General features: G+C 40.6%; 1 protein-coding gene across 1 annotated transcript; it reads right to left on the minus strand.

Moving 5' to 3' along the window:
* Nucleotides 1-208: 208 nt before the first annotated feature.
* Nucleotides 209-20842, minus strand: LOC140122500 (uncharacterized). Its single transcript, XM_072143434.1, has 10 exons — nucleotides 20500-20842; nucleotides 12547-12609; nucleotides 11501-11575; nucleotides 11073-11144; nucleotides 9968-10050; nucleotides 8223-8331; nucleotides 7590-7707; nucleotides 4671-4859; nucleotides 3317-3507; nucleotides 209-3028 (listed from the first exon to the last, which is right to left on the minus strand). The coding sequence occupies exons 1-10, from the start codon at nucleotides 20612-20614 to the stop codon at nucleotides 621-623; spliced, it is 3423 nt and encodes a 1140-aa protein (XP_071999535.1). The 5' UTR covers nucleotides 20615-20842; the 3' UTR covers nucleotides 209-620.
* Between the last annotated feature and the right edge of the window lie 3380 nt (nucleotides 20843-24222).

Genomic DNA, 24222 nt, shown 5'->3' on the forward strand with positions numbered 1-24222 from the left:
GCCTCGTGTAATCTCATAAGCGGCTACTCCACGCCCCGGTAGCCACATAAGTACATTTGAATAAATATCAAATTAAAGTTCTCAAAAAAGTGCAGGGACGTGAGGATTAGCCCTTAAAAGGGCTATCCTCACGTCCCAATGATCCACCTACCACCCAATCTACCTTTATAGGTAGATTTGTGGTGGTAGGTTCCCTTTAAGGCACCAATCATTGAAAGCGGCGTCCGATTCAGCTCCTATACAGTATTAAGTTCACAGTGGTATGACACAACCATATATTATACAGTACTATGGCCCTGTCACTCACATATAAAGCACTAACAGTAGACAAATGATAATATATACAGTCTCATCATTGAGAATAAACTGCTTATCAAAGCACCTCGAAAATATGGCTCTTATAGAGAGAACGTTGTAAGATCATCTAAGTAAAAACGCCACAACAGCTCTAACCGTGAGATGAAATCATGATGGAGTGCATTAATATGGCACACACACAAAGCTTTCAATGTAGCTGATCATCCATATCTGGTTTTAGCACCTCTGACAAGTGTTCTCATTAAGATGATTCATATTGTAAGGGAGCTGCTGCATTGGAAGGGAGTTTCCGACTTGCAAAGTTACGAGGAATATGAGCTTTCTATTAAACGCTGATGGACTGCACCCTTCACCTGATAACTAAGCACCAGGGCATAATTCTTGTTCAGATTATTTGTCACTAGCACTTGAATGTCCTTGCTTCCAGCTGTGCTACCGACGCCTTCCCAGAAACCATCTCGACTTAATGTCAGAGGCCAAAAGTTCTTGCCTTTGACGACCACGGCTGCCAATCCCTTGGCCTTAATCCTGAACTTAACCTCACTGTTGGCTGGCAGGATACCAGTCCGTGGCTCCAGCAGCTCGTAATTTGTATTCCAAGCACTATATCTCATTGGAAAGAATGGCCACCTTATTTTTGTATTGGAGCAGCATAAGAGGTAATTGCTGGCATAGTCGTAAACATTACTTAGGTCTGTCTTCTTCTTGGTGCAGATCTTTAGGATGTAGTTACCGGCTTTGGGAAGCTGGATCTCAAATTCAACCCGACCTTCCTTCTCCAGTTGGAAAATTGACCTTCTTCTTGCTTCCTCTGATGTGATGTCGTCGGAGTGAAGGGTAGCCATCACTTCAATTTTATCATCCAAAGCAAAGCTGACACAACAACGGCCATCATCGGTTTGAATGACAGGATCCAGGTGGGATGGACGAAGAAGTCCTTTTTTATCAGACAAATAACTTGGGCCTGCAGGGTTGCTTAGCTCAAGTGGTAGCAAAGGCCATTTCACTTGAGCATTAACACAAGATATTAGATAATTGCAAGCAAACTTAAAGCTGCCTTGTTCTGATTCAGTGTAAATCTTCAGGACATATGTCCCTGCTTGTGGCAGCTGTATGTGAAATTCCACTCTGTTCTGTCTTTGGAATTGTAGAACATGTCTCCTTTCACCCTCCTCTGTCAGTAGAACGCCTTCTGACTGTAATCTGGCAAATATACCCATCTCTTTCTTAAGAGTGAAAGACAGAGAGCACCGTCCATCATTCGAGTGGATAATGGGCTCTGTTTGGGATGGCTGGAGGAGGCCTTTTTTCTCAGATAATGGTGTAGGCCCAACAGGGTTTTGTAGTATATCGGGGAATGGTGGCCATGCTACTTTTGGATTTGAACATGATATGAGATAACTACATACAAGCTCGTAGTTTCCAGGCTGAAATTTGTTATCTGCATAAACTCTTAACTCATAGGAACCACATTTGGGGAGCTGGATGAAGAACTCAACCTGCCGCTGTTTCTGATTTTGCAGAATGTATCTTCTCTCCATTTGGCTATTCCATTTGTTATCATCTGAGTGTAAGGTCGCTAAGCAGCTCATATCCCTATCCAGTGAAAAACTTAAAGAGCAGCGTCCATCTGGGCTGTTTATCACTTGCCCCAACTGTGATGGTTGGATGAAACCTTTTTTATCTGTTGTACTGCTGGAACCCACCGGTATGTGTGGTATAACCGGTGCCTCAGTGCTGAAGGTGTCTATACTGGAACAACAAATCAAGTAATTACAGATATATTCAAAGGCGGAAGGAGAGGCTGTATTGTCTGCAAATATCTGAAGAACATAAGATCCTGCCTGGGGTAGACGGACTTGTAGTTCCAAGTGCTGTCCTCTCTGCACTTGGGTCACATGGCGCTTTCCCCCACTGTCACTTAGCGATGCATCATCACTTAGAAGCGCTGTCAGAATCTTTATATTATCTTTTATTGTGAATGAAATACTTAGATGCCCATTTGAAGAATAAATAATTGGATCACGACAAGATGGTTGCAGAAGGCCTTTCTTTTCCATTAGGGCAGTCGGGCCAACTGGGTTCTGCAGCTTTTTGGGGAAGAGTGGCCATGCAACATCTGGATTTGTACATATGATGAGATAATTACAAAAGCACTCAAATTTTCCTTGGCCAGTGGAACTGTGTAGTTTTAAGGCATAATGGCCTTGTTGGGGTAAATGGATCCTAAACTCGACTCTGTTTCCCCGAAGGGTTTGCAGGACATATCTCCTCTCATCTCCCAGTTTGATGCGATCACCATGCAGCGTTGCAATCACAACAATTCTTCTGGCCAATGTGAAACCGATAGTACAACGACCATCCGGGGTGTTAATCACTGGGTCGCGGGCCGTGAGCTGCAGAAACCCCTTCTTGTCTGTCAGCCAACTTGGGCCAACCACGATATCTAATTCCCTCGGAATCTTGAATACAGGATCTACAGATCCACAGATGATTATATATTCTACAATACTTTCATACATGTCCTTTGTACTTTCAAAAGGTTTGGTATAAAGTTCCAGTCGATGTCTGCCAGTTTCTTGTGGATACACCTCCAGCTGCATTCCATGTTTTGTGAGGGTCAGAAGACCTGGCTTCTCCGTTTTATTTAGGGTGAAGGAAAAAAGAGCTGGGAAATGCCCCTCGATGGAAAATGTTGCCTTTCCGTTAACTGTAAGAGATTGAAAATAACATCATTGGCCATATGAAGAGATTTGCAAAACACACACTTTTTACAATACAAAAAGATACAAAGATGGAGTGACCAAAATTCTGGTGCAAAAACTGGTCTCAAGTATGCCAACCAAGAAGTGAGTATCTAACATGTCTAAAGAGATGGTATCAAGCCTATAACATAATAGCAACCTATCTGCCGACCAAGTGTCTGCTCCCATTCTGTCAAAAACATCAAATTTCAGTCAAACAGGGCAAATAGAAGTGTTTAAATGAATTGCTATACCAGTCTCCACTTGCAGAGTCTCTGGATAGGATGCTATCAGGCCAGCATTGTAGAAGCTGCTCTTGTGACATACATTCCCCTCAAACTGTTTGAGTGAAAGTGGAACTTGTAATAGTTGCCAGTTCTGGTTGTCAGGGAAATGTTCTTCTATGAACAAGGCCGGATGAGTCAGGAAATAAAACTCATTGTACCTGCAAAATAATAAAAATAAATTAAGAAACTTGTTGTCCCCCTAGCTTAAGTAAAGCACATACATAGTCTTTCAACAGTTTGAAAGCTAAAAATAGACAAAATGTGACATAAGTGAGTGCCTATGTTTGTAACCATTCTTCTGACAATACATATTCGATCAATATTAACTATACCCACCAATTTCAGAAGAACCAGCAATCATCGCATTTGTGTAGGTGCCTCCCAACTAGTCTGGTGCTAGGGGAGCTGAGGGAAGTCAATTCTAAATTCAGTTGTCTGATTTTAGAACTAAGTATTCAGTTAGAAAATTATGTGTGGAAGTAGCTAGAGGATTTTCTAGAGAATATTTTCCCCCCCAAAAAAACACCCTAGCAATCAACCGGTTATCAGCGGATCAAGATTTCTAAAAAGGAAATCCCTAAAGAGTGCTCTGAGTTCCTGAGACGTGCTCTGGGTCTCTGGAATCACTGTGCTTTACCACCCTTTTTAGCTCTCTGTAGGAAAAATCAGGCAAGGGATTCCCGTTGCAGTGGATGATTTGTATTTCCATAATTAAATTATTATCTCTGTGCTTTTGATCTTATTAAAGGTCCCTACACAGCACTACTATTAGTGTGGGAGAAGTGATAAGTGGACCTGTAAAATCTAGGCTCAGCCGAACCCAAATTTTAAAATCCTGTATTAAACTGCGCCCCCCCCCCCCAACCAGCATTTAAATGCCGCAGCCACAAGCTTGCTGGAAGCAACATGCTGGCATTTTGGGTAGTATCATCGCTACAAATAACCTCTTTTAGGGGGTGTCGATCCTCACCAAAATTGCAGATCCCTGTGCCATGGCTTAGCCATGTAAATGACTTTGCCAGCAGCAAATATGAGTAGGAGGGGCTGAAGTATGAGTTATAACACACAATTATACTGTAATGCAAATGCTTATAAAAGGCAGAGAGGCATTTTTGCACTGCAGGGTGTGATGGGCTTCTGCAACCTGTCTTTAGTGAAAATTAGGTTCCTGATGACAGGTTCCCTTTAACAAGCAGAGTTGAATAATTGGATAAAATACATTTCCAATGTAGAAGCCTTTTTAGCAGCATATTTTGGCATGACCTTAAACCCAAACATTAGAATTTCATTTAGTATGTCATTAGCACATATTTCTACTTACCGAAAGTTAAACTTATTATTACTGCTGTCTGCTAGTCCTGCTCCCCATGTAGAGTCTAGAAGATGCCACTTCTTGTTTAGATAAACTGCATTCCAGGCATGGTTTGTTTCATCTGAAAACGTCTGGCCTAAATCGTAGCAATGGCCCTTTGAGAAGCCACCAATTTTTATGCACTTTATGCCTGCAAGTCTGGAGAGAATGGCAAGTGCCATAAGTCTATGTATTTGTTGCTTTACCTCATTTATACATGAGCGCCTAGGTTTACTTAATGCATCGCCTTTAATTTCAAGGATTCTATGACCACAAGGATATCACAAAAATTACAATATCACAAAATGTAGCACCGCCAGATACTAAATTTACAACCTCTAGCAAATAGCAGATATCTTATAAATTGTAGACAATAATTATCATAGATCTTTAGGACTCAGATTCTTATAACAATTCGGGGACCATTGATGCTCCACTGAGAGATTCTGGGAAATATAAAAATAAGTTTTCCTAGATGGCGCGAGGAAAGCCCCGCCTCTTGTGCTACTTTGAAAGAAACTATTTTAATGGGGCCACTCAATAGGTAATCCACCTCAAATGGGATCTGCAGCTGTGCTCATAAACTGTCTTGGGTAACTAAGACAAAGAATGGGAAAAAAACACTGTGTTTCCTCAACTCCTTATATAAAGTAGTATCGGTAAATTACGAGTCAATAAAAATGTTGTATTTGATGACTATAAGAATTGTGGGATATTAAAAAGATATAATGACATAAAAATAATAAAAGATATACCGCTGGATATTTACACAAATAAAATATAATACAAATGAAGTATAAACAATTGATAGCAATCAATGGTATATTCAAACTCCGTGTTCCAGTATATCAGTCCAACATATGTTCCAAAATACCTTATATACTCGAGTATAAGCCTAGTTTTTCAGCACAAAAAATGTGTTGAAAAACCCAAACTCGGCTTATACTCGAGTCAAAACAATAAATATATCTAAACTCACCTTTCCGGCGACCCCTGTATATCTTTTGTGCGATCTGTCTGGCAGTGGCGGCAGGCTATATACACTGGGGCAGGGTCTGGCAGGCTATATACACTGGGGCAGGGGCTGGCAGGCTATATACACTGGGGCAGGGGCTGGCAGGCTATATATACTGGGGCAGGGTCTGGCTGGCTATATACACTGGGGCAGGGGCTGGCTGGCTGGCTATATACACTGGGGCAGGGGCTGGCTGGCTATATACTGGGGAGGCTGTGGCCAAGGCATTTCCCACCCTCGGCTTATACTCAAGTCAATAGGTTTTCCCAGTATTTTGTGGTAAAATTAGGGGCCTCGGCTTATACTCGGGTCGGCTTATACTCAAGTATATACAGTAGATTCCTCTATAGGCAGAATTTGTGTTTGCTTGGGTTTCCTCTTACACTCCAAAACATAATGGTGGGATGATTAGATTGTGAGCCCCATGGGGACAGGGACTGATATGGAAAGTTCTGTGCTGCGCTGCGTAATCTGTGTGCACTATAGAAATAAAGGAATTATTATTATTAATTCCTTTATGAACCAATAACGTTGTGTGAAAAAGTCTTTTAGGATATAGTTCCTCTATAGACATTTTGTCTATTTAGATACAAAAGTCTCTTTGGATATACTAGACATTTTGTCTATAGAGCAATTATATCCAGAAAGACTTTTTCACACAACGTTATTGGTTCATAGAGGAATTAATAATAATCATTTATTCATATAGCGCACACAGATTACGCAGCGCTGCACAGAACTTGCCAAATCAGTCCCTGTGTCCATGGACCTTACAACCTAATCAACCTACCAGTATGTTTTGGAATGTGGGAGGAAACCGGAGGACTCGGAGGAAACCCAAGCAAACACAAATTCTGTCTATAGAGGAATCTATTTTGGAACATCTGTTGGACTGATATACTGGAACACAGAGTTTGAATATACCATTGATTGCTATCAATCATTAGAAGAAATAGTTTATTCTTCATCTGTATTATATTTTAACAGTATATCTTTTATTATTATTATTATTTCATTATATCTTTTTAACATCCCACAATTCTTATAGTCATCAAATAAAACTCTTCTGCTACTTTGCTCCACCAGTTTTCTGGTGGAGGCGGCACATAAATCTCTCCCGTCACACTAGTCTTCTGGCTTCTCAGAACCGTACACCACTTTGGGCATGTTGGTGTAGTCCGTGGACGGGCCGGGCTGTGGACTACTAACCCACTGCATTGACTATAGATACCGCCAATAAATTATAGCAGAAAGCGCGGCCAGATCAGACCTGGTCTTAGCAGGTCTGACATGGCGGATATTGTGCCCATATTTACTAAGAGGTCGGAGACTCTTTGTTGATACGGACTGCAGAACGACAACAGGGGGAATTAAAAACACCAGTTTTAAAAATTTCCCCCAATGTACATAGAAATAGCTGAGAAACAGACTATGACTAATTATGCATAAACATTTGTTGGGATGTTTCAGTAGACTATCAGTAGAACTTAAAGGAAACCTACCATGAGGATTCTATTATCAGAAGTAGATATTATGGTAGATTCCTCCTGCCTGCCTCTTCCCTAATCTGTAATTTAATAATCCTGGAACATAACATAATTTGTTAAAAACTTAATTTTAGTAATATGTAAATTAACTGCAGAGTCTGCTGCGGTGTGGAGAAACCTTAGCTCTCAGGGCTCAGCCAAACCAGTACACGCCCAGTAGCCCCTCCAGTTAATTTATATATTACTAAAATAAAGTTTTTAACAAGTTATGTTATGTTCCAGGATTATTAAATTTAAGATTTGGGCAGAGGCAGCAGGAGGAATCTACAATCAGATCTACTTCTGATAGTAGAATCCTCATGGTAGGTTTCCTTTAATGTCTCTTACCTGCACATGGTCTCTAAAAGGCTTGCGTATCCCTCACAGGCTCCTTTTCCTGTGAGCAGGATCTGATTAGGGTCACCACACCACTTTGACTTATCTTCCAGAGCCTCTAAGTCATACTCTGCATGAGATATAATATATATTTAATGGTTATATCAGCATACAGCATATAATTAGTCTGATCTTTACTCCTTGGTATTGTTTTAAAACATTTCTGAATGCTTTAGACCAGCAGTCTGCCAAAACTTCTGCTTTTATAGAAGTGGTCACACTTCCTAATGGTCAGTTAACAAAATGCATTTGATTAGCGGCACCTGACTTCTAATTACCCTCAATTCCTCTGAAAACTGTAAATGGGGTTCTTCATTTTTCACATACTGGTTCCTCATTTTGGCCTGTTAGTTCTTTAAAAGGTAAACATTGAAAAGTAAAGTAAGTAAATGGTGAAATCTATTGTGTTGTCCTGAGGGTTTATTTACTTAATTTTAAAATCTTCTAAGAACAAGTTTTCTGGATAATGCTCTAAGATTTTAAACAATTCACACTTCATAAAGTGGCTGTACCGTTTCTCATGATATTATTAGTATATATATATTATTGTATATTATGGAATGGATTATGGGAAGGTCTTCTCACCTATGTGGTGACAGATCCACATCCAGATGGCACGGACCTTTTCCAAGTCAGTGCGTGCCATCTTTAGCAGTAATCTTACCAGCTCTTCCACTGTATTCGGTTTAACCACCTACAATCAGAGACAGTGATATAAGGAGCACATATATTAAATAGCTTTTATCCATTAAATTTAGAACCCGAGATTTAGAACTATAATTCGATACATGCAACCTCCGATCCTTCCTCAACCCCAGAGTCCACAAAGTTGCTAGTCCACACCCTCTTCATTTCCCACTTAGATTACTGCAAAATTATTTTCTGTGGTCTCCCACCTAACTCTTTAAGGCCCTCCAATCTATCCTAATCTCTTCTGCCTGGCTAATCCATCTGTCTCCTCGCTCCTCCTCTGCCTCTCCTCTCTGCCAGTCTCTCCACTGGTTACACGTTGTACAACAAATTCAATTTAAAATACTAACCATGAACTACAAAGCCGTCCACAACCAGTCCCCAAAATATAGCTCTGACCTAATCAGCCAATTCCGTCCCACAGGTAATCTCTGTTCCTCACTGGACCTTCAGCTTCACTCTATTATCATCCGCTCTTCTCACAACCATTTCCAGGTTTTCTCCCGTGCATCCCCCATACTCTGGATCCATCTACCAAAAAGTGTCAGATCACCTTCCAAACGTAACCTGAAAATCTATCTGTTCAGGATTGCCTAGAACACCCAATACCTGCAGTGCTCTGCTCCCTCACCTCGCGCCCCCATCCACCCTCACAAATAGTTTCCACTTGTTCCAGATCTCTTTATTTTTTATATTTTGTACTCGCCTTTGTTCTCATCTTAATATAACGTATATGAACCCCTTACTGTATATACAGCACCATGGAATTTATGCTGCTTTATAAATAATGACATATGCAGATTTACCTTAAAGGGATATTCACATCTGGACATTCACATTTAAGTTAATTCATCTGCCATAGATATACATTTATTCAATTGGATGTTATTAAAAAATATACATGTTTGAAGATAATTTACCATAAATGTAGCCATGTTGTCCCTTGGAAATCAGATTGTTGTCCTTGGATACAACCGCTGCTAGAGCAATTGTACGAGGAAACAAATAGTTTTTTTTCATATGAAATGTCTGTGAATTACTGCATGTCCTATAACTGTCCTGTCCTGTGAATCCAGGTGGTTGGGCTTCTCAATAGTGCATACCTGGCCACCGCTGCCAGAGTGCGGGGATGGTGGTATCCAAGAATAACTAACCTCTTTGTAATGGACAACATTGCCACATTTGTGGGAAATTATCTTCACACAGAAACATTTTTTAAAATAACATGTAATTGAAGAAATGTTTATACATGGCAGATGAATTAAATTAAATGGAAATGCCCCTCTAAGTAGTCACAGGCCAGGGAGCAGCTCCATCTAGTTACGCAGTGAAGCATGATTGATGTCTCCCACCCTGTCTAATGTCAGCCCTCCAAATCTTCCAGGCAAATATTTTGTGATTTATTGCAATGACTTCTGTAAATGAGGCCGCTCCCCATGTCTAGTTGAGGGAAAATTGCATACTCTAGTCTATCTAGACTGGAGAGGTCCATCTACTCGATGCCGCACATGCCGGGATTGGTTTTTAGGGTGGGAAATTCATCCAACAAGTGAAACACGCAGAAAAAAATCATGGAGACCATAGAATTGACTTCAGTAGACCTTAACAGACCTTAAAAGAAGATCTCCTATTCTCCCTACCTGAACAGCATATGCATCCAGTTTCTCAAAGTTCTTCAAGTTGACAGGCATTGACTTGAGGCAGGATTTGTCCCAGGGGTAAACTAATAAAATATTATTTTTTAGTGAAGCATACTTATAGAGGTTTCCAATAAATAAATCTGACTTTTCTGAATATTTACTTAACTCAGTTTTTCAATTCAAAAACAGGGCACAATCCTGCATTGTAAAACACTTTCTGTATAACTGGAGATACACTTTAATTTTCTAAGGTTGAACTTAGAAAATTACTTTTAGTAAATTTGCAAGGTTACAGCAACCATCATAGAACCTACAATACATGTTTCAGTGATTCTTACGAGAATCTTATCGTATCCCAACAATTGAGCCTAGCGATTACACATGCCCCTGCCATCATGTCCAATTCTTCTCATCTCTAAAACACCCTCAAAGTGCAGGGAATAATTTTTTTTGTATTTTTTTTCTTTTCCTACTTACTGTACAGTTTATGAATAGTAAAAAATTCTCTTTATAATCTTTCATCTGTTGTATTGTTTTGACTTCAAGTTCCTTACAGCAATAAGTGGAACTATCACAACCTCTACAATTATTTAGGACATTTTTTAGGACAAAAAGTTGGTTTGAGGAACCATTGAACCATCCACCATCTAGTGTCCCAAACCACCATATATCACCTCTGTCTATAGCCCTATATCAACTCTTAACCTTATGTGGCTCTACTGCTTCCGATGTCTACGAAGTTGGTCAGGAAGCTAGTGTAGTACACCCCGGCTTCACTTTGCCAAGTGTACTTCTTCGGCTTTATTGAAGCAACTCTCGCAGTAGCACCAGGAATGAGTCCAAAGTGGTTCACCAGACCCCTCTCCGGATACCCAAATTTGTATGTTTCTTGTTCATTGTGGCCACAGACAGAAGTGATATAGAGCAATTTGGCAAACATGGCTTGGTGCCCCAATTGTCGTAGACATGTCCACATTAAGATAGTATTGAGGTTATTCTGATGATTGTAAAACTTTTGCATTACTTTTGAGTGACATTTAAATGGATATTTTGGATTTCAGTTCTAAGTATATTCAATCTCAACTTTTTGGAGAGTCCACCTTACCATAAAAGTCTTTGGCACTAGGCTGTGACATCTGCTCCCATCTGCTGCCGTTCCAGGTAGGAACTGTAACATCTGCAAGATATATGCAACGTGTTCCAGTACATTCTCACATGACAGTCAAGCTTTTATGTAACCTTGTAAGCCGTAGTGTATTGGCAGCATTCCTATTGCAGTTCAGCTCCTCAGTTCTCTATGTTGATATAATATATCCTTCCTTTTCAATCATTAGTTGCCTTAATGTACAAAGTTTTATGTTAAAAAGACCAACATTACAGTAAACAGAGAATTTGTCACCCAACTTTACTAGATGTCTGATGGACATGCACTGCTTTCTGCGCTTTTTCAACGCAGGTCTGTATAAACCTATATATTTAGCTCCCTCTACTGGTGGCTGCTGAAAGATGAATGTATAAAATATATGCACTTACCTTTAGGGACAGGTGGTCTGTTGAAGAGATGTGGTTGACTATTTTTGGGATGAATTTCAACACGAACTTGGCTTCCTTATGCAAAACAATGAAACATTTAAATATTAAAGCTGCAGCATAAAAAATATGAAAATACCATTGAGGAAGTGCTGCAGTTTTCCCTGTAACTGGAATTGACTGTGTGCAGGGCAGATTTTAATTTTCAGAGCTCTTGCTCTCAAGGCACATTTACAAATTATGACAAAGGGTAATCAATGGTTGAGTAACTAATGCTACTATAGTGTGCTGTCTACCAGCACATTTACATTATGGCATGGCTTTTAGAAATGGGGCATGAAGGATACAGCACTGGACATATTTCAACAAAAGTTGCACCCTGATGCAACCTGATCATTGATTGTCATGAACTTAGTAAGTACCTCCTCATAAATGAATAATCATGGAGGAAGCAATGCTCATTATATGAAGCCCTCCAGTTCCAGGTGTCCAGATACAGTTGCAACATCTATATCAGCAACTTCCTCTGTCCATGTCATTACAGGGAGGCGCTGATTTGTATTTTTGTGTCTTGTAAACATCTGAAGTGTGAACATGGGTTTAAGCTGGCTATGCTGTTTAGATTGATTACCACCACACCCATCTCTTAGCTGTAACATGAGCTCTGGTTCATCATCACTAAACCTGTTGTGATTAGTGTGATAGCTTCTCACACTACAGACCTACTCACTTTGTATTCCAGATCGCTGAGTTCTGGCCAAAATACTATTGAAGCCGAGGCTCTGAGATGACAAAAGAGGTTTAAAGACTCGTGACTCTGATCTCAGTTTTTCTAGTATCCTGACCTTTGGCTCGTGTTTTTACTATTCCACTGTCTTGTGATTTTGTACTATGTTTGCCCACGCAAATTGTACTTGCATCTTGTCCATTTTTTTGTTCCTAGTTCCCTCATTACAACAGTCTACAATATTGTGGATGATTACTTGGTGGATTCCCATGTAAGATCCTGAGATACTAGTAATAAACCATCATATCAAAGTGTGGCTTACCTTCACTTTCATAGCTACTGATGATGTGTCTCCCAGCAAGAGGGTTTATGATAGAGGGTTGCTCTAGTTAAAAAAAAAAAGATGGTAACCAGATATCATTGGTGTGTGCATACAACGTACAATACAGAAACTAAGTGACTACATACTATGTAAGTCCTGGCAGTATCATTATGCATCTCTTTCTCTGAAGTATATAGCTGAAAGATAGTTAGTAAAACCATGAATGACAGAACTTGACCTTGGATTCAGGTCACCATTGTATCCAGAAATAAATGGTGTCTTATTGCCTTCATCTTGCCAAAAAATTAAGTTCTGAAGCTAAAACGGGATTAATGGGACCTGTGACTTGGACACTTTCACTGTACATAATATCCTTGTTAATCACCGGATTGTAATGCATACAGTAATTGGGAAAAAAGCTGCTGAGATATCTTCTCAATTTATTCATTACAGCCCAGCAATCTTCTCATAAACTATCTGGGTAGCATTTATTATAGTTACTGCTGCCATGCAGATACAAAACCATAGAGAATTTGGAGATTCTGCTGCAGTGGAGTCTGCATTGTCAAGGTAAGAATCCCCAAGAAGAATCCTCAGCGCACATGGGCATAACTACCACTGTATCAGCAGAGCGGCTGCTATGGGGCCTAAGGTGCCAGAGGGGCCCAGCAGCCCAGACTAGTTGGCTAGTAGTAAGTGAAGGTTGTTTAGCAGTTCACTACTTCCAGCATAAATATTTGTGATTGTGTTCAAGAAGACAAGTTGCCAGGATGTACCTGTACTGGATATTGTATAATTATCTGGTGTAGCCTGCCAATGGGTGGCAATCCTTACACGTTTAACACTGCCTGGATACACTGTATCCAAGATGCCACAGAAATGCAAATATGTGCATTACAGCCTTTTGATGTTCAATCTTATGTGGAGGGGTGCCCCAGTGATGGATTATACTATAGACAGTTAGTGTAGTAGTCCAAGACCCAAGCCTTCTAGGGGCGCAATGCCATCCACCAGATACTGAAATGGATCTTTACCCGTGAAATTGTTGTTCATTGATTCCTGCTCTCAATACACAGGTCCCCCAAAGGTCCTGAAACCACAGATTGAAAGGGAGAAGGGACGCATCCTCCATTCTCCAAGAAGTAAAATCCCAGACTTGTAGAGGTCATAATATTCATACTGCCCTGGGCCCATGCCAGTTTTAATCCGCCCATGGGCTGCCCAACCACAAATATCTGCTATAGACACCTAACGTCCAAGGCAACATGTTAATTATTGATTCAAAACCTAAAGTGCACGTGGATGAGATTTGTGTAAATCCATTATGCTGTGACTGTAAATCAGCCATTTTGTAACAGCTAACACAAAGCAATTGCATCCGGTGTGTCCCCACTCTGAACCGGATATGCAATCTATAACCAAAAGATCACTGAATACCAGGAAGTGTTTTAAGATTTTATAGTAGAGATCAGGACATCAAAAACTTAAGACAAGCATCACCAAAAAGTCTTCAAATTTAGGTTGAACATAAAAGCTTGCTTTACTCAATTGGTAATTTTCTGGTGACAGATGAAGTCACAACACAGTTAGGCTACACGCCCACAAAGTATCCTGTTCTCGGAATGCCAATAATGGATCCATCATCCATTTTACTGGTTCATGTGTCAATAGTGTGTAATCTGTTACTGAGCCATGTGTCCGCAAAAACAATACACACCTAATTTGTTTTTGTGAAAAATAAAACATTAGGTTGACAAATGTCCCAACTTCTTAACGGGTCACACGATTGTGTTATCTGATCATCAAAAATGACTGTGCCATCTTTTGTTTTTGAGTTTATGTAAACTTCTTTGAGACCGCAATCCCAGGATAGGACCTGCTCTGAGTTTTCTACAAATTCCACACAGATCCACCTGAAACATGAGCATGTGCATGGGTCCACTGAACTCAATGGGGGATATTTATTAGGGCTTCTGCGCCATGTGAGTATTCATAGCACTTGGGACTATTTTCCCCAATCCGCCACCTTCATGCCAGGGGGGCATGGAAGGGTGTGAAGGGGGGCGCGGCTAGCAGGAGGTGGGTGGAGCTGGCGAGGAGTGGGCCAGCCTGGGGCGTTACTGTCCCTGCGCCTACACACTCACTGCAGCATGCAATTTTTATATGTGAAAATTTGCAGGCTGCATTTATTTCTATGTCAGGCAGAGCCTAACAATAGTATTTATAGCTGTCTGTCTATGTGGATATGGTACACGCAATGAAGACTGAATAGAATATGTAAAAAAAAAAATAATGACAACATGGAATATATCAAATTTAGAGTCCAGCATAAGACACTGGGGCACATTTACTAAGGGTCCGGCAGACGCATTTTCATCGGGTTTCTCGACGATTTCTGTTTTGCGCCGAAGTGCCCCAGGATTTTGGCGCATGTGATCGAATTTTGGCGCATCAGCGCCGGCTTGCACGCAACATAAATCGGTGGGCAGGCCGTCGGACAATGCACAGGATTTAACAAATAGAAATGTGTCGCAAGACACGCACTTACAAGCACCGTAAAGAAGCAGGTGAACTCCTGGAGGAACTCAGCACAGAAGCGACAGATGCAGGAACTTGTGCGCACAAGCTATGAGAATTGCACCAGACCCGAATCCTCGTCAGACAACGCACCACGGGATCGCGACAGGACCGGGTAAGTAAATCTGCCCCACTGTGATAATTCTGAGAAAGAACCGTTTTAGTCTCAAAAGAAATGTCTTGTATTTACCCTCACTATTGATTTAGGCAAAGTTTGATGAAAAGTAAATGATCATTTAAGTTGAAGTTAGTATTTCCCATTAACTCAAAGCCTACTTTGTTACAGGGAACCTGTCAGCAGAAATTGACCTAATAAACCACTACCAGTATGTTGTGAAGCAGATGAGGATCTTTCAGATCATGTTTCTTTAATGAACCAGTGCAGCGGCATCATCCAGGAAATCTACTTTGAAGTGATATGTACATTGGTTGTATAAAGTCAAGGAGGCGGAGAGTTTAACACTGAAGTCAAGCTCTCTCTTCCTCAGAAAGCCCCCTTCACTGCAATTGATGGTCCTGTATCCAGAGACATCCTTAACCAGATCTTCTGAAGTCTGATGTATGATTTCAATCACAGAGAAAGAGGCGTTTAGAGCTTGACTTCAGTTTTAAACTCTCCTCTTCCTTGACTTTACACAACCAATTTACATCTCACTTTACATCTCAGGTGATTTTCTGGATGATGTCACCACACTGGACCATCAAAGAAACAAAAACTAGATGGTGTTATGCTACTTGACAATATTTTTGTAGTGGTTTAATAGGCCAATTGTTGATGACAGGTTCCCTTTAAGGACAATGACTCTTCCATAGGTCTCTGAAATACCACAGTCTCTTCCTGTGTGCTACCACTAGGACAGATTTTTGAAGATGGAAAATCCACTTGCCTTTCGTCTTCCATAATTATGGCCTTTTCCCACAATATATTTTGAGCCCTATACACAGTATTTCATTTTGTGTCCAGATTCAGGAACTACTTGTGTGTTCAATGTTACATAAATTGCCAAAAAGCATTATTCTGTCTGTCAGTCACCTTGTATGCAGTGCTAAGCTTTTAATAATAAAGGACGGATTTTCTTAAAGCTGATCCCAGGAGGATTCTTTGTTTTACAAAGTGCCCCAATATTCAAAACAATTGGACACTGTCTATCCAGGGGCGTAACTATAGTGATAGCAGCCATAGCAGCTGCTATGGGGACCACAGTGTCAGGGGGCCCCAACATCAGGGGTATGTATTTCGGATGTATATGCTGTATGCGTGTATATGCAATGTTGTATATGCCCTACATGTGTGCATATGTAATGCATGGTACAGTATTTATGTATATAAGGTGTTTATATACTATGTGTGGTTATAGCTCACATGTATGTACAAATATGTACCGTATATACTCGTGTATAAGCCGAGTTTTTCAGCACAAAAACTGTGCTGAAAAACGTCCCCTCGGCTTATACACGAGTCAATACACATACATATATATATATATATATACTTAAAAGAAAATAAACTTATATACTCACCCTCCGGTGGCCCCGACGTGCAGCGCTGCTTCCCCGATGTCAGCGCGGCTTGTCTTTAGGCTTCTGCGCCCTTCTTCTTTCTTCTCTAACATCGTGCTGGGCGCTGCCATATGTTTTTTCTTTTGTCTCTACTAGTTAATTCATTAGTTCATGTCACCATGTCCCACCCTCGGGAAACCCCTCCATCATGCGTCTATTTAAAATTAAAAAAAACACCCATATGCCTCCTATTTTAAATAGGCTGATTTTGAGTTAATTTACATATAAAGAGAAAAGAACTTTTATAAACCAGAATAACACAACAAATAGTAACAGAGTGTATATATTACAAAGTGAAATGATCTTATAGTGCATATGTCGCATCTATCCAGAACTATGGGGGATATTTTTCAGTGCTTCTCCGCCACCTTCTTGTGATTATGCCACCTCCTTGCCATGTGGGTGCGGAGGGGTGTGGTCGCCATCAGAGTGGACCGTCACAGGGTGTTCATGCCTCGTGCCTGTGCACTTTCTAAGAATCCACAAAGATTTGTTTGCAGGTTTTTCACAAACCTACGCCATGTTGGCCTGGGATACTTTTGTCCAGCCGTGCAAAGGTTTAAACCTCTTGTTGTATATGCATGGACAGGGGGGGCCGTGCACTGGCGTATGATAAATTCCTCCTAATATATACAGGTTAATAGGCTACCAAAAAAACCTTGCAAAATTTTGGCACAAAGTAAAACAACTAATAGGTGATATAAACATAGACATAGTTATTTTAAAACTGCATCATATTCATCCTCCTGCATCAGCAGCTATGATAAATCTGGTGTATTTTAAGACCATCTAGTCTAAGTTTACACTGGCTAACTAATAGAAAGGATTATGTGTTGCCTTATTCTGCAGTCCTAAATGCTCATCATCCTTCTGGCTCTCTATTCTCGCTGCCACCTAATCTACTCCTTAGCATGGCAGAACAGGTCTTTTTATTCATTAACTTCATTCTTTATTAGGTTGGCAGCATATAACCGTGATGAGTCTGTGAAAAGCAGCCTGCATCCTGGCAGGATTTCATGGACCGACCAAAGTGCCTGACAATGGGACTCCGAGCATCATAATGATATGTAATAAAAGGAGTCCCTGCTTCCCAGCACAACAGTATCACCAAACTGCAATCATGGACTGACCACAGTTTTGAAACACCGGCTTTAGAAAACACAGCTTATGAGAGCATACTCCACAGAAGCATCTGCTGAGCCCTGAACTTACAGGTCCACAATGCTGGGTAGGTCACCATGATAAAGTGGAATGGTGAAAGCAAACTACAATAAGGTGCAGCAACACCAAAACCAAACTGCAATCATAGACTGGCCACTGTGTTGTAACACCGTCTTTAGAAATCACAGCTTATGAGAGCATACTTCACAGAAGCTGAGCCCTGTACTTGCAGGTCCACAATGCTGGGTAGGTCACCATTATAAAGTGGAACGGTGAAAGCAAACTACAATAAAGTGCAACATTCAAGTGAATTCTCCTACTTTTCATCAGAGATCCAGAGGTCTAATCGAAAAAGGCTGAAAGACATCAAATCTGATGGGCAAGATAAAAGGCAAGTGCAGTTGGTAAAGCGAGGTAAACACACAGGCAGACAGTAATAGCTAGGGCCACTGTGATAGATCGGTGACAAAGGTCACAAGATCTTTGTCTAAGTTGGCTGCCAGGAATTGCTTTGCATCTGCTTGCCATAAGCAGCGTGATACACTCGCTGACAGGAGGCAGAGATACAGCGCTGGACTACACGGCAGAGATAACAGGCTTTAAAAACTAAAATAAAACAGTAAAAAGATTTTTGCAGTTCAGAACGCTCCAGTGACCTCTATCAGTTTATGTCACAATAAATAGACAGAAAGGTTTTGATTTTCTTAAAGTCCACGAAAGTCTCTAATACTGTAACTGATCTGAAGATCCACAGAGGGAAGCTTCCCTTACTCAAGAAGACTTGGGGACTGACCACAGTTCCAGAGATGGGACTATGTAATAATTTAGTAGCTCCCTCCTCTAAAACCATGTCCACAGAAAGATGGCAACTGCAGACAGGTGCAAAAAGTCCTCTACCCATTCACAGTGATCGGTAATGTAATCCACACTAATCATGGATATACAGTGATACAGTAAACTTCAGACATAAGTTCATAGATGAAAATTCACATCTGAGAATCAACTCAATTTTGGCAAGGAAAAATTCTGCACTTTTGTTAATCATAATAATTGTATTCTGTGGTGAATTTTCCATCCACAACTCCTTGTGTGAAATCCACTGTTGTTCCAGTGTGCAGGGGCTGTGGTCGGTCTGTAAATGATGGTCCATGCCTTGTTTAACAAACCGACCACAAGCCGGGGACAGAATTCCGGGGTCAGTGCATCATCTGATTTTAAGTGCAGAATAAGGGACCCATAATGTGGCTGGCCTGTAAAACAGAGCACGGCACAGTCCATCATTCCCGGCCCGGCTGTGTGTATTATCCCTTAGACAAAGATTAGAGCTTATGCTCTATAAAAAAAAACTATTCTCTCAGTAACCACAAGCAAAGCTGAGTGTGATGCCACTGCCCCTCCATACACTGATCACTATGATAACATAACTCCAGTTATTTGCCTGCAGCTCTATGAGAAACCACACATCCTTGTCAAATCAAAAGCTCTGCTACACTGACACGGCCTACCTCTGCTACATGTGTATGTCATGTAAACATATATTACAATGACAGATATTAATACTTAGCTGGACACGGATGCTCATAATATTGTTCCTCCACAAATTGTCACCAAATTCCTGTTTGAGTAGCTGGATTTAGTGTCGTGCTCTGAAGCATGAGATGCTTTAAACTTTTCAAAATTATTAGAACTGCAGGTTATATGGAATTATAAAATAATACATTTTCTTACATAAAAAAAAACAAATGATCCAGATCTGAAACCTTATTATAACCGTATAGTGCATTGTACTTACATGTATTGTATTTTTATATACCGTATATCTGCTTGACTACTGTACAGTTTAAATAAATATATAGATAAAATGTGTATATATACACTTGTTCAATAAAGTTCTCCTCTTTTTTTGAAATTGGAACCACAGAGTGCTGCTACTTCTTAGTCTACATTCACACTGACGTATGGAGGACGTATATACGGCCGACATACGTCCTCCATAGACGTCAATGGGCGCACGGCGCCCTACGGGAGCGGTACGGTGCTGCACACGTGCGGCACCGTACCGCTCCGTACCCGGAAAAAGATAAGACCTGTCCTATCTTTTCCCGTAGTACGGCACCGCGCGCCATTAATTCCTATGGAGGGGGGCGGGGGTGAGCTGCGCTCACCTCCTCCTCCTCTCCCCGTACACTGCCGTTGCCTGCTACGGTACGGTACGGGCGGGCAACGGCAGTGTGAATATAGCCTTATATATATATATATATATATAGATAGATATAGTATTTTTTATTCTAATATATACATATACATACTGATTATAAAGTATTATAATAATAATTTTTATATAGTAATGATAATATATATATAATAATCTTTATATTATTTATCATATTCCGTAGTGCTTTACAAATCATGGGGTTACATATACGAATATAATAAAAGATTACAAAATAATAACACAGTCATATGGAAACAATAGGAGTGAGTTACAGTCTGAGGGTGAAGGAGTGACTCAATAGGTGGAAAGACCCTTTCCCGAATAAGTGCCCCTTTGCCCATATCAAAGATGGCTTCTTGGGCAGTGGTGTCAGTGTTGTGTTGTCGTTTCTTAGTTCATGCAGAGATGTGGTTAGCAGAGCTGCATATACATGCATGTACCTTGCGGTTGCTGATCAGGCTCCGGATCCTGGTTCTGTTCAGTCTGCTTGTCCTGGGATTGCACTATAAGCAGCAGATTTATGCGTAATGAATTATAGTCCTGTCTTATCTCCATAGCTGCGAGCGCTGTATGGACAGATGAGGAGCAGCTAGTGCAGTGCCTGGGCAGTCTTTCTGCAGGACAATCAGCAACAAACTCCAGCTTTTACTTCCCAGTCCTCTCTCCTACCCCCTCCCTACAGAGCCAACGCTAACAAATTCTGGCTCCGGCGTCCAGCTTTCCATTAGCACCCTGGAGAAAGGGGACCCTGAGGACTCTGTACTCAGTTACTCTGATAGCTGAGACCCCCTGCGGATGGGGTTTCCTCTCGTTTTCCCTGGGACATGGTTTAGCAGCAGTTTGCACACCTGTTCTGCATTATGTGCCAGCCTTCTCTGGCTCAACACCAGCTTGTTGAAGAGAGCCCTCGGGACAGGCGCCAAGGGAAAACTTTATTTTAGGCTAATTTTCTTTTACTTATTCTGTTTGTGGTGAAGAACAAAACTGGGATTGTATTTTTGTCCGGAATGGTGTGTCTGATATCAGATAAATAAATCATAGAAATCTTTAGTTAATAAGATGTATATAAGGTACTCATTTACAAAAATATCTAATGCCACAGAAAAATAGAAATAGGATGAAGGACATAGTGTGATCAGCACCCTACAGTAAGAAAGACATGCATTCCTGGCATAATTGCACTGATATTGGCCCTGGCATCGTCTTCAGTCTTTTTCAATTCAATGGATAATAACTTCAACGGATAAAAGGGGTTAAATACCCTTCAGCTGGGACGTAACATGATCATTCATCATTCAACCATAAGCCCACAAAATCTTTTTAGGCCAACGGGCAATGCTATGCCTAAACCTCTGCCATACTTCCTATTATCTCCATTAAAAGCAGTGCAAAAAGTAAGATGGAAAATGGTTATGGCGTAAATTGGGATATAAATAAACCTATTCTCCATGTGACTGCTATGATGAAGCCTCAATGTTCACCACTGCATAGAGAGACAGTACTACAGTCTGACAAGGCCTTAGGGCTTTATCCGGCAACAGTGAGATCCAAAATTACTCAGGGCCCAGAGACAAATAATCCAGGAAGTTACAAAACATCCCAGCAGAGCATCCAAAGAATGGCCGTCCTCTCTAGTCAGCTTATACTCGTGTCAGTGTTCATGACTCTACACGACTGGGCATCTATACCGGGGAATGAGAGCGATCGCTGCTATCCAAGAGTTGAAGATATCCGGTCAATAGGACTCAGGGGAAAAAAATCTACCTGGGGCTCTCCTTTCATGCAAGTTATAATATAAATCTAAAAAATAAAAGTCAGTGTTTTCACCTTGGGGGTCATGGATGTTTTGCCCTTCACAGTTTTTTATAAAGATGATAATAAAATGTATATGGTACCCAAATCAGATCTGTACCAGATCCATCATTAGCATAGAAATAAGTAAGTACAGGCGGTCCCCTACTTAAGGACACTCGACTTACAGACCACCACTAGTTAAAGACGGACTCTTCTGCCCATTGTGACCTCCGGTGAAGCTCTCTGGATGTTACCATAGTCCCAGACTGCTATGATCAGCTGTAAGGTGTCTGTAATGAAGCTTTATTGATATTCATTGGTCCAATTACAGCAAAAAAAATGTAAACTACAATTGTCACTGGGGCAAAAATTTTTTTTGTCTGGATCTACAATTCGAAAATATAAAGTTTTGACTTGCATACAAATTCAACTTAAGAACAAAGCTATGGAACCTATCTTGTACCTAATTCGAGGACTGCCTGTATAAGAAGTTTATTGTTTTTTTACAGTCCCCTCAGATGTGTTGCCGGTTGGATGTTCTCAGTGAAAAAATTCCCAGTTGGGCATTGTGGTGTGATATCTGATATGCACATGATGAAGAGGCAGAGTAATAGCCAAGTCTGGGTAACCATAGGCAGCAACAGCTATATTTGGGCTATAATCTCAAATAAATAATTCCTAACCTCCAAAGGGAAAAAGGTAAGTATTCAAAAAATTCACAAAAATATAAAAAGTCTGCACTGGCAATAATTGTAGAAAAGGAAAATATTTACTTCAAAGATTAAAAAGTGACATCATTGGAAAAGATACTAGGCAACGCGTTTCGGACATAGTCCTTACTCATACCTTGTAGTACAAACACACTGATCAACTTTAAATGGACGGCCTTAGCCGGAAGCACAGGTCCTAAGTCAACGCCTTAGGAATTAATCCATTTGATATAACATGGACTTTGCAACCTGCACAAATGTTTGTCAACTTATGGCTCTACAAGAACAGAGATATGTATGTTTAAATTTTAAACACCAGTTTCAAAATGCTTCTAAACTAATACAAAGTAAGAATCCTACCTTCTACCCTACTGACTCTAGAACACCAGAAATGGATACATATCAGCAACTGGTGGAACGGCATCTCAAACAATTATACAATGAATCTGACAAAAATAATATGTCACAGTCTAATCTTACTATCAAGGAAAGAATACACATATAGTTATACTACCCTCTGACAAGGCAACAATCTGGACACCCATTTGAAACTTTAAGGAGATCCAACAAACAAAATATATCTAGCTCTACGGAAATTAGTAGAAGAAGGTGTCCTACTAGGTGTCCTACTTTGACCAAGCCACTGCAGATTCTCTGATTCCTCTTAACCCTATCTGTCCTAATTTTTATCTGATGCCCAAGACCCATAAGGAGGATTTCCCACCCAAATTTCATCCCATAGTGTCAGGAATGGGATCACTGTTTGAAAAATTGGGATCATGGCTGGACACTTCATTGCAACCCTTTGTCATCAGACTCCCAGGTTACATCAGAGACAGTAAAACCGTAAAACAGCTTGGCTCACAGGCAATGTTGCAGCCCTGTGCACCTCCATGCCCCATGGGGGTGAATTCAGGGCTGTAGCCACACAACTTAATAAGTATAGCACATTTTCTCCTATTCTACAGGATTATGTGGGTGTACTTTGTTTTTTGTTATGTAATACAGGCGGTCCCCTACTTAAGGACCCCCGACTAACAGATGAACCTAGTTACAGACGGACCCCTCTGCCCGCTGTCACTTCTGGTGAATCTCTCTAAATGCTTTATTATAGTCCCAGGCTGCACTGATCAGCTGTAAGGTGTCTGTAATGAAGCTTTATTGATAATCCTTGGTCCCATTACAGCAAAAAATGTTTAAACTCCAATTGTCATTGGGGAAAAAATAATTTTTTGTCGGGATCTACAATTATAAAATATACGGTTTCGACTTACATACAAATACAACTTAAGAACAAACCTCTGGAACCTATCTTGAACGTAACCTGGGGACTGCCTGTAATTTCTTTATGTTTGACAGCCATTTTTTCTTAAAATAGATGGGATGCCCCATGGGCACCAGATTCTCCCCCACTCTTAACAATCTTTACATGGCAACTTGGGAGGAAACATACCTCTTTTCAGTACCTACAATGGTATGGTAGATACATCGATAACAGTCTCCTGGTATGGTGTGGCATACAGTACATTAATAATAAAGACCACAATTTAAGGTTTACTTATAATCACTGATCACAAGGTATTCCCTTTCTTGACATTTACTTGGAGGGCAACACACAACAAGCCAAGGTTTTTACTAGATTATATTGTAAACCCACTA

Source organism: Engystomops pustulosus, chromosome 3 (genome assembly GCF_040894005.1).
Source record: "Engystomops pustulosus chromosome 3, aEngPut4.maternal, whole genome shotgun sequence".
Lineage (NCBI taxonomy): Eukaryota > Metazoa > Chordata > Amphibia > Anura > Leptodactylidae > Engystomops > Engystomops pustulosus.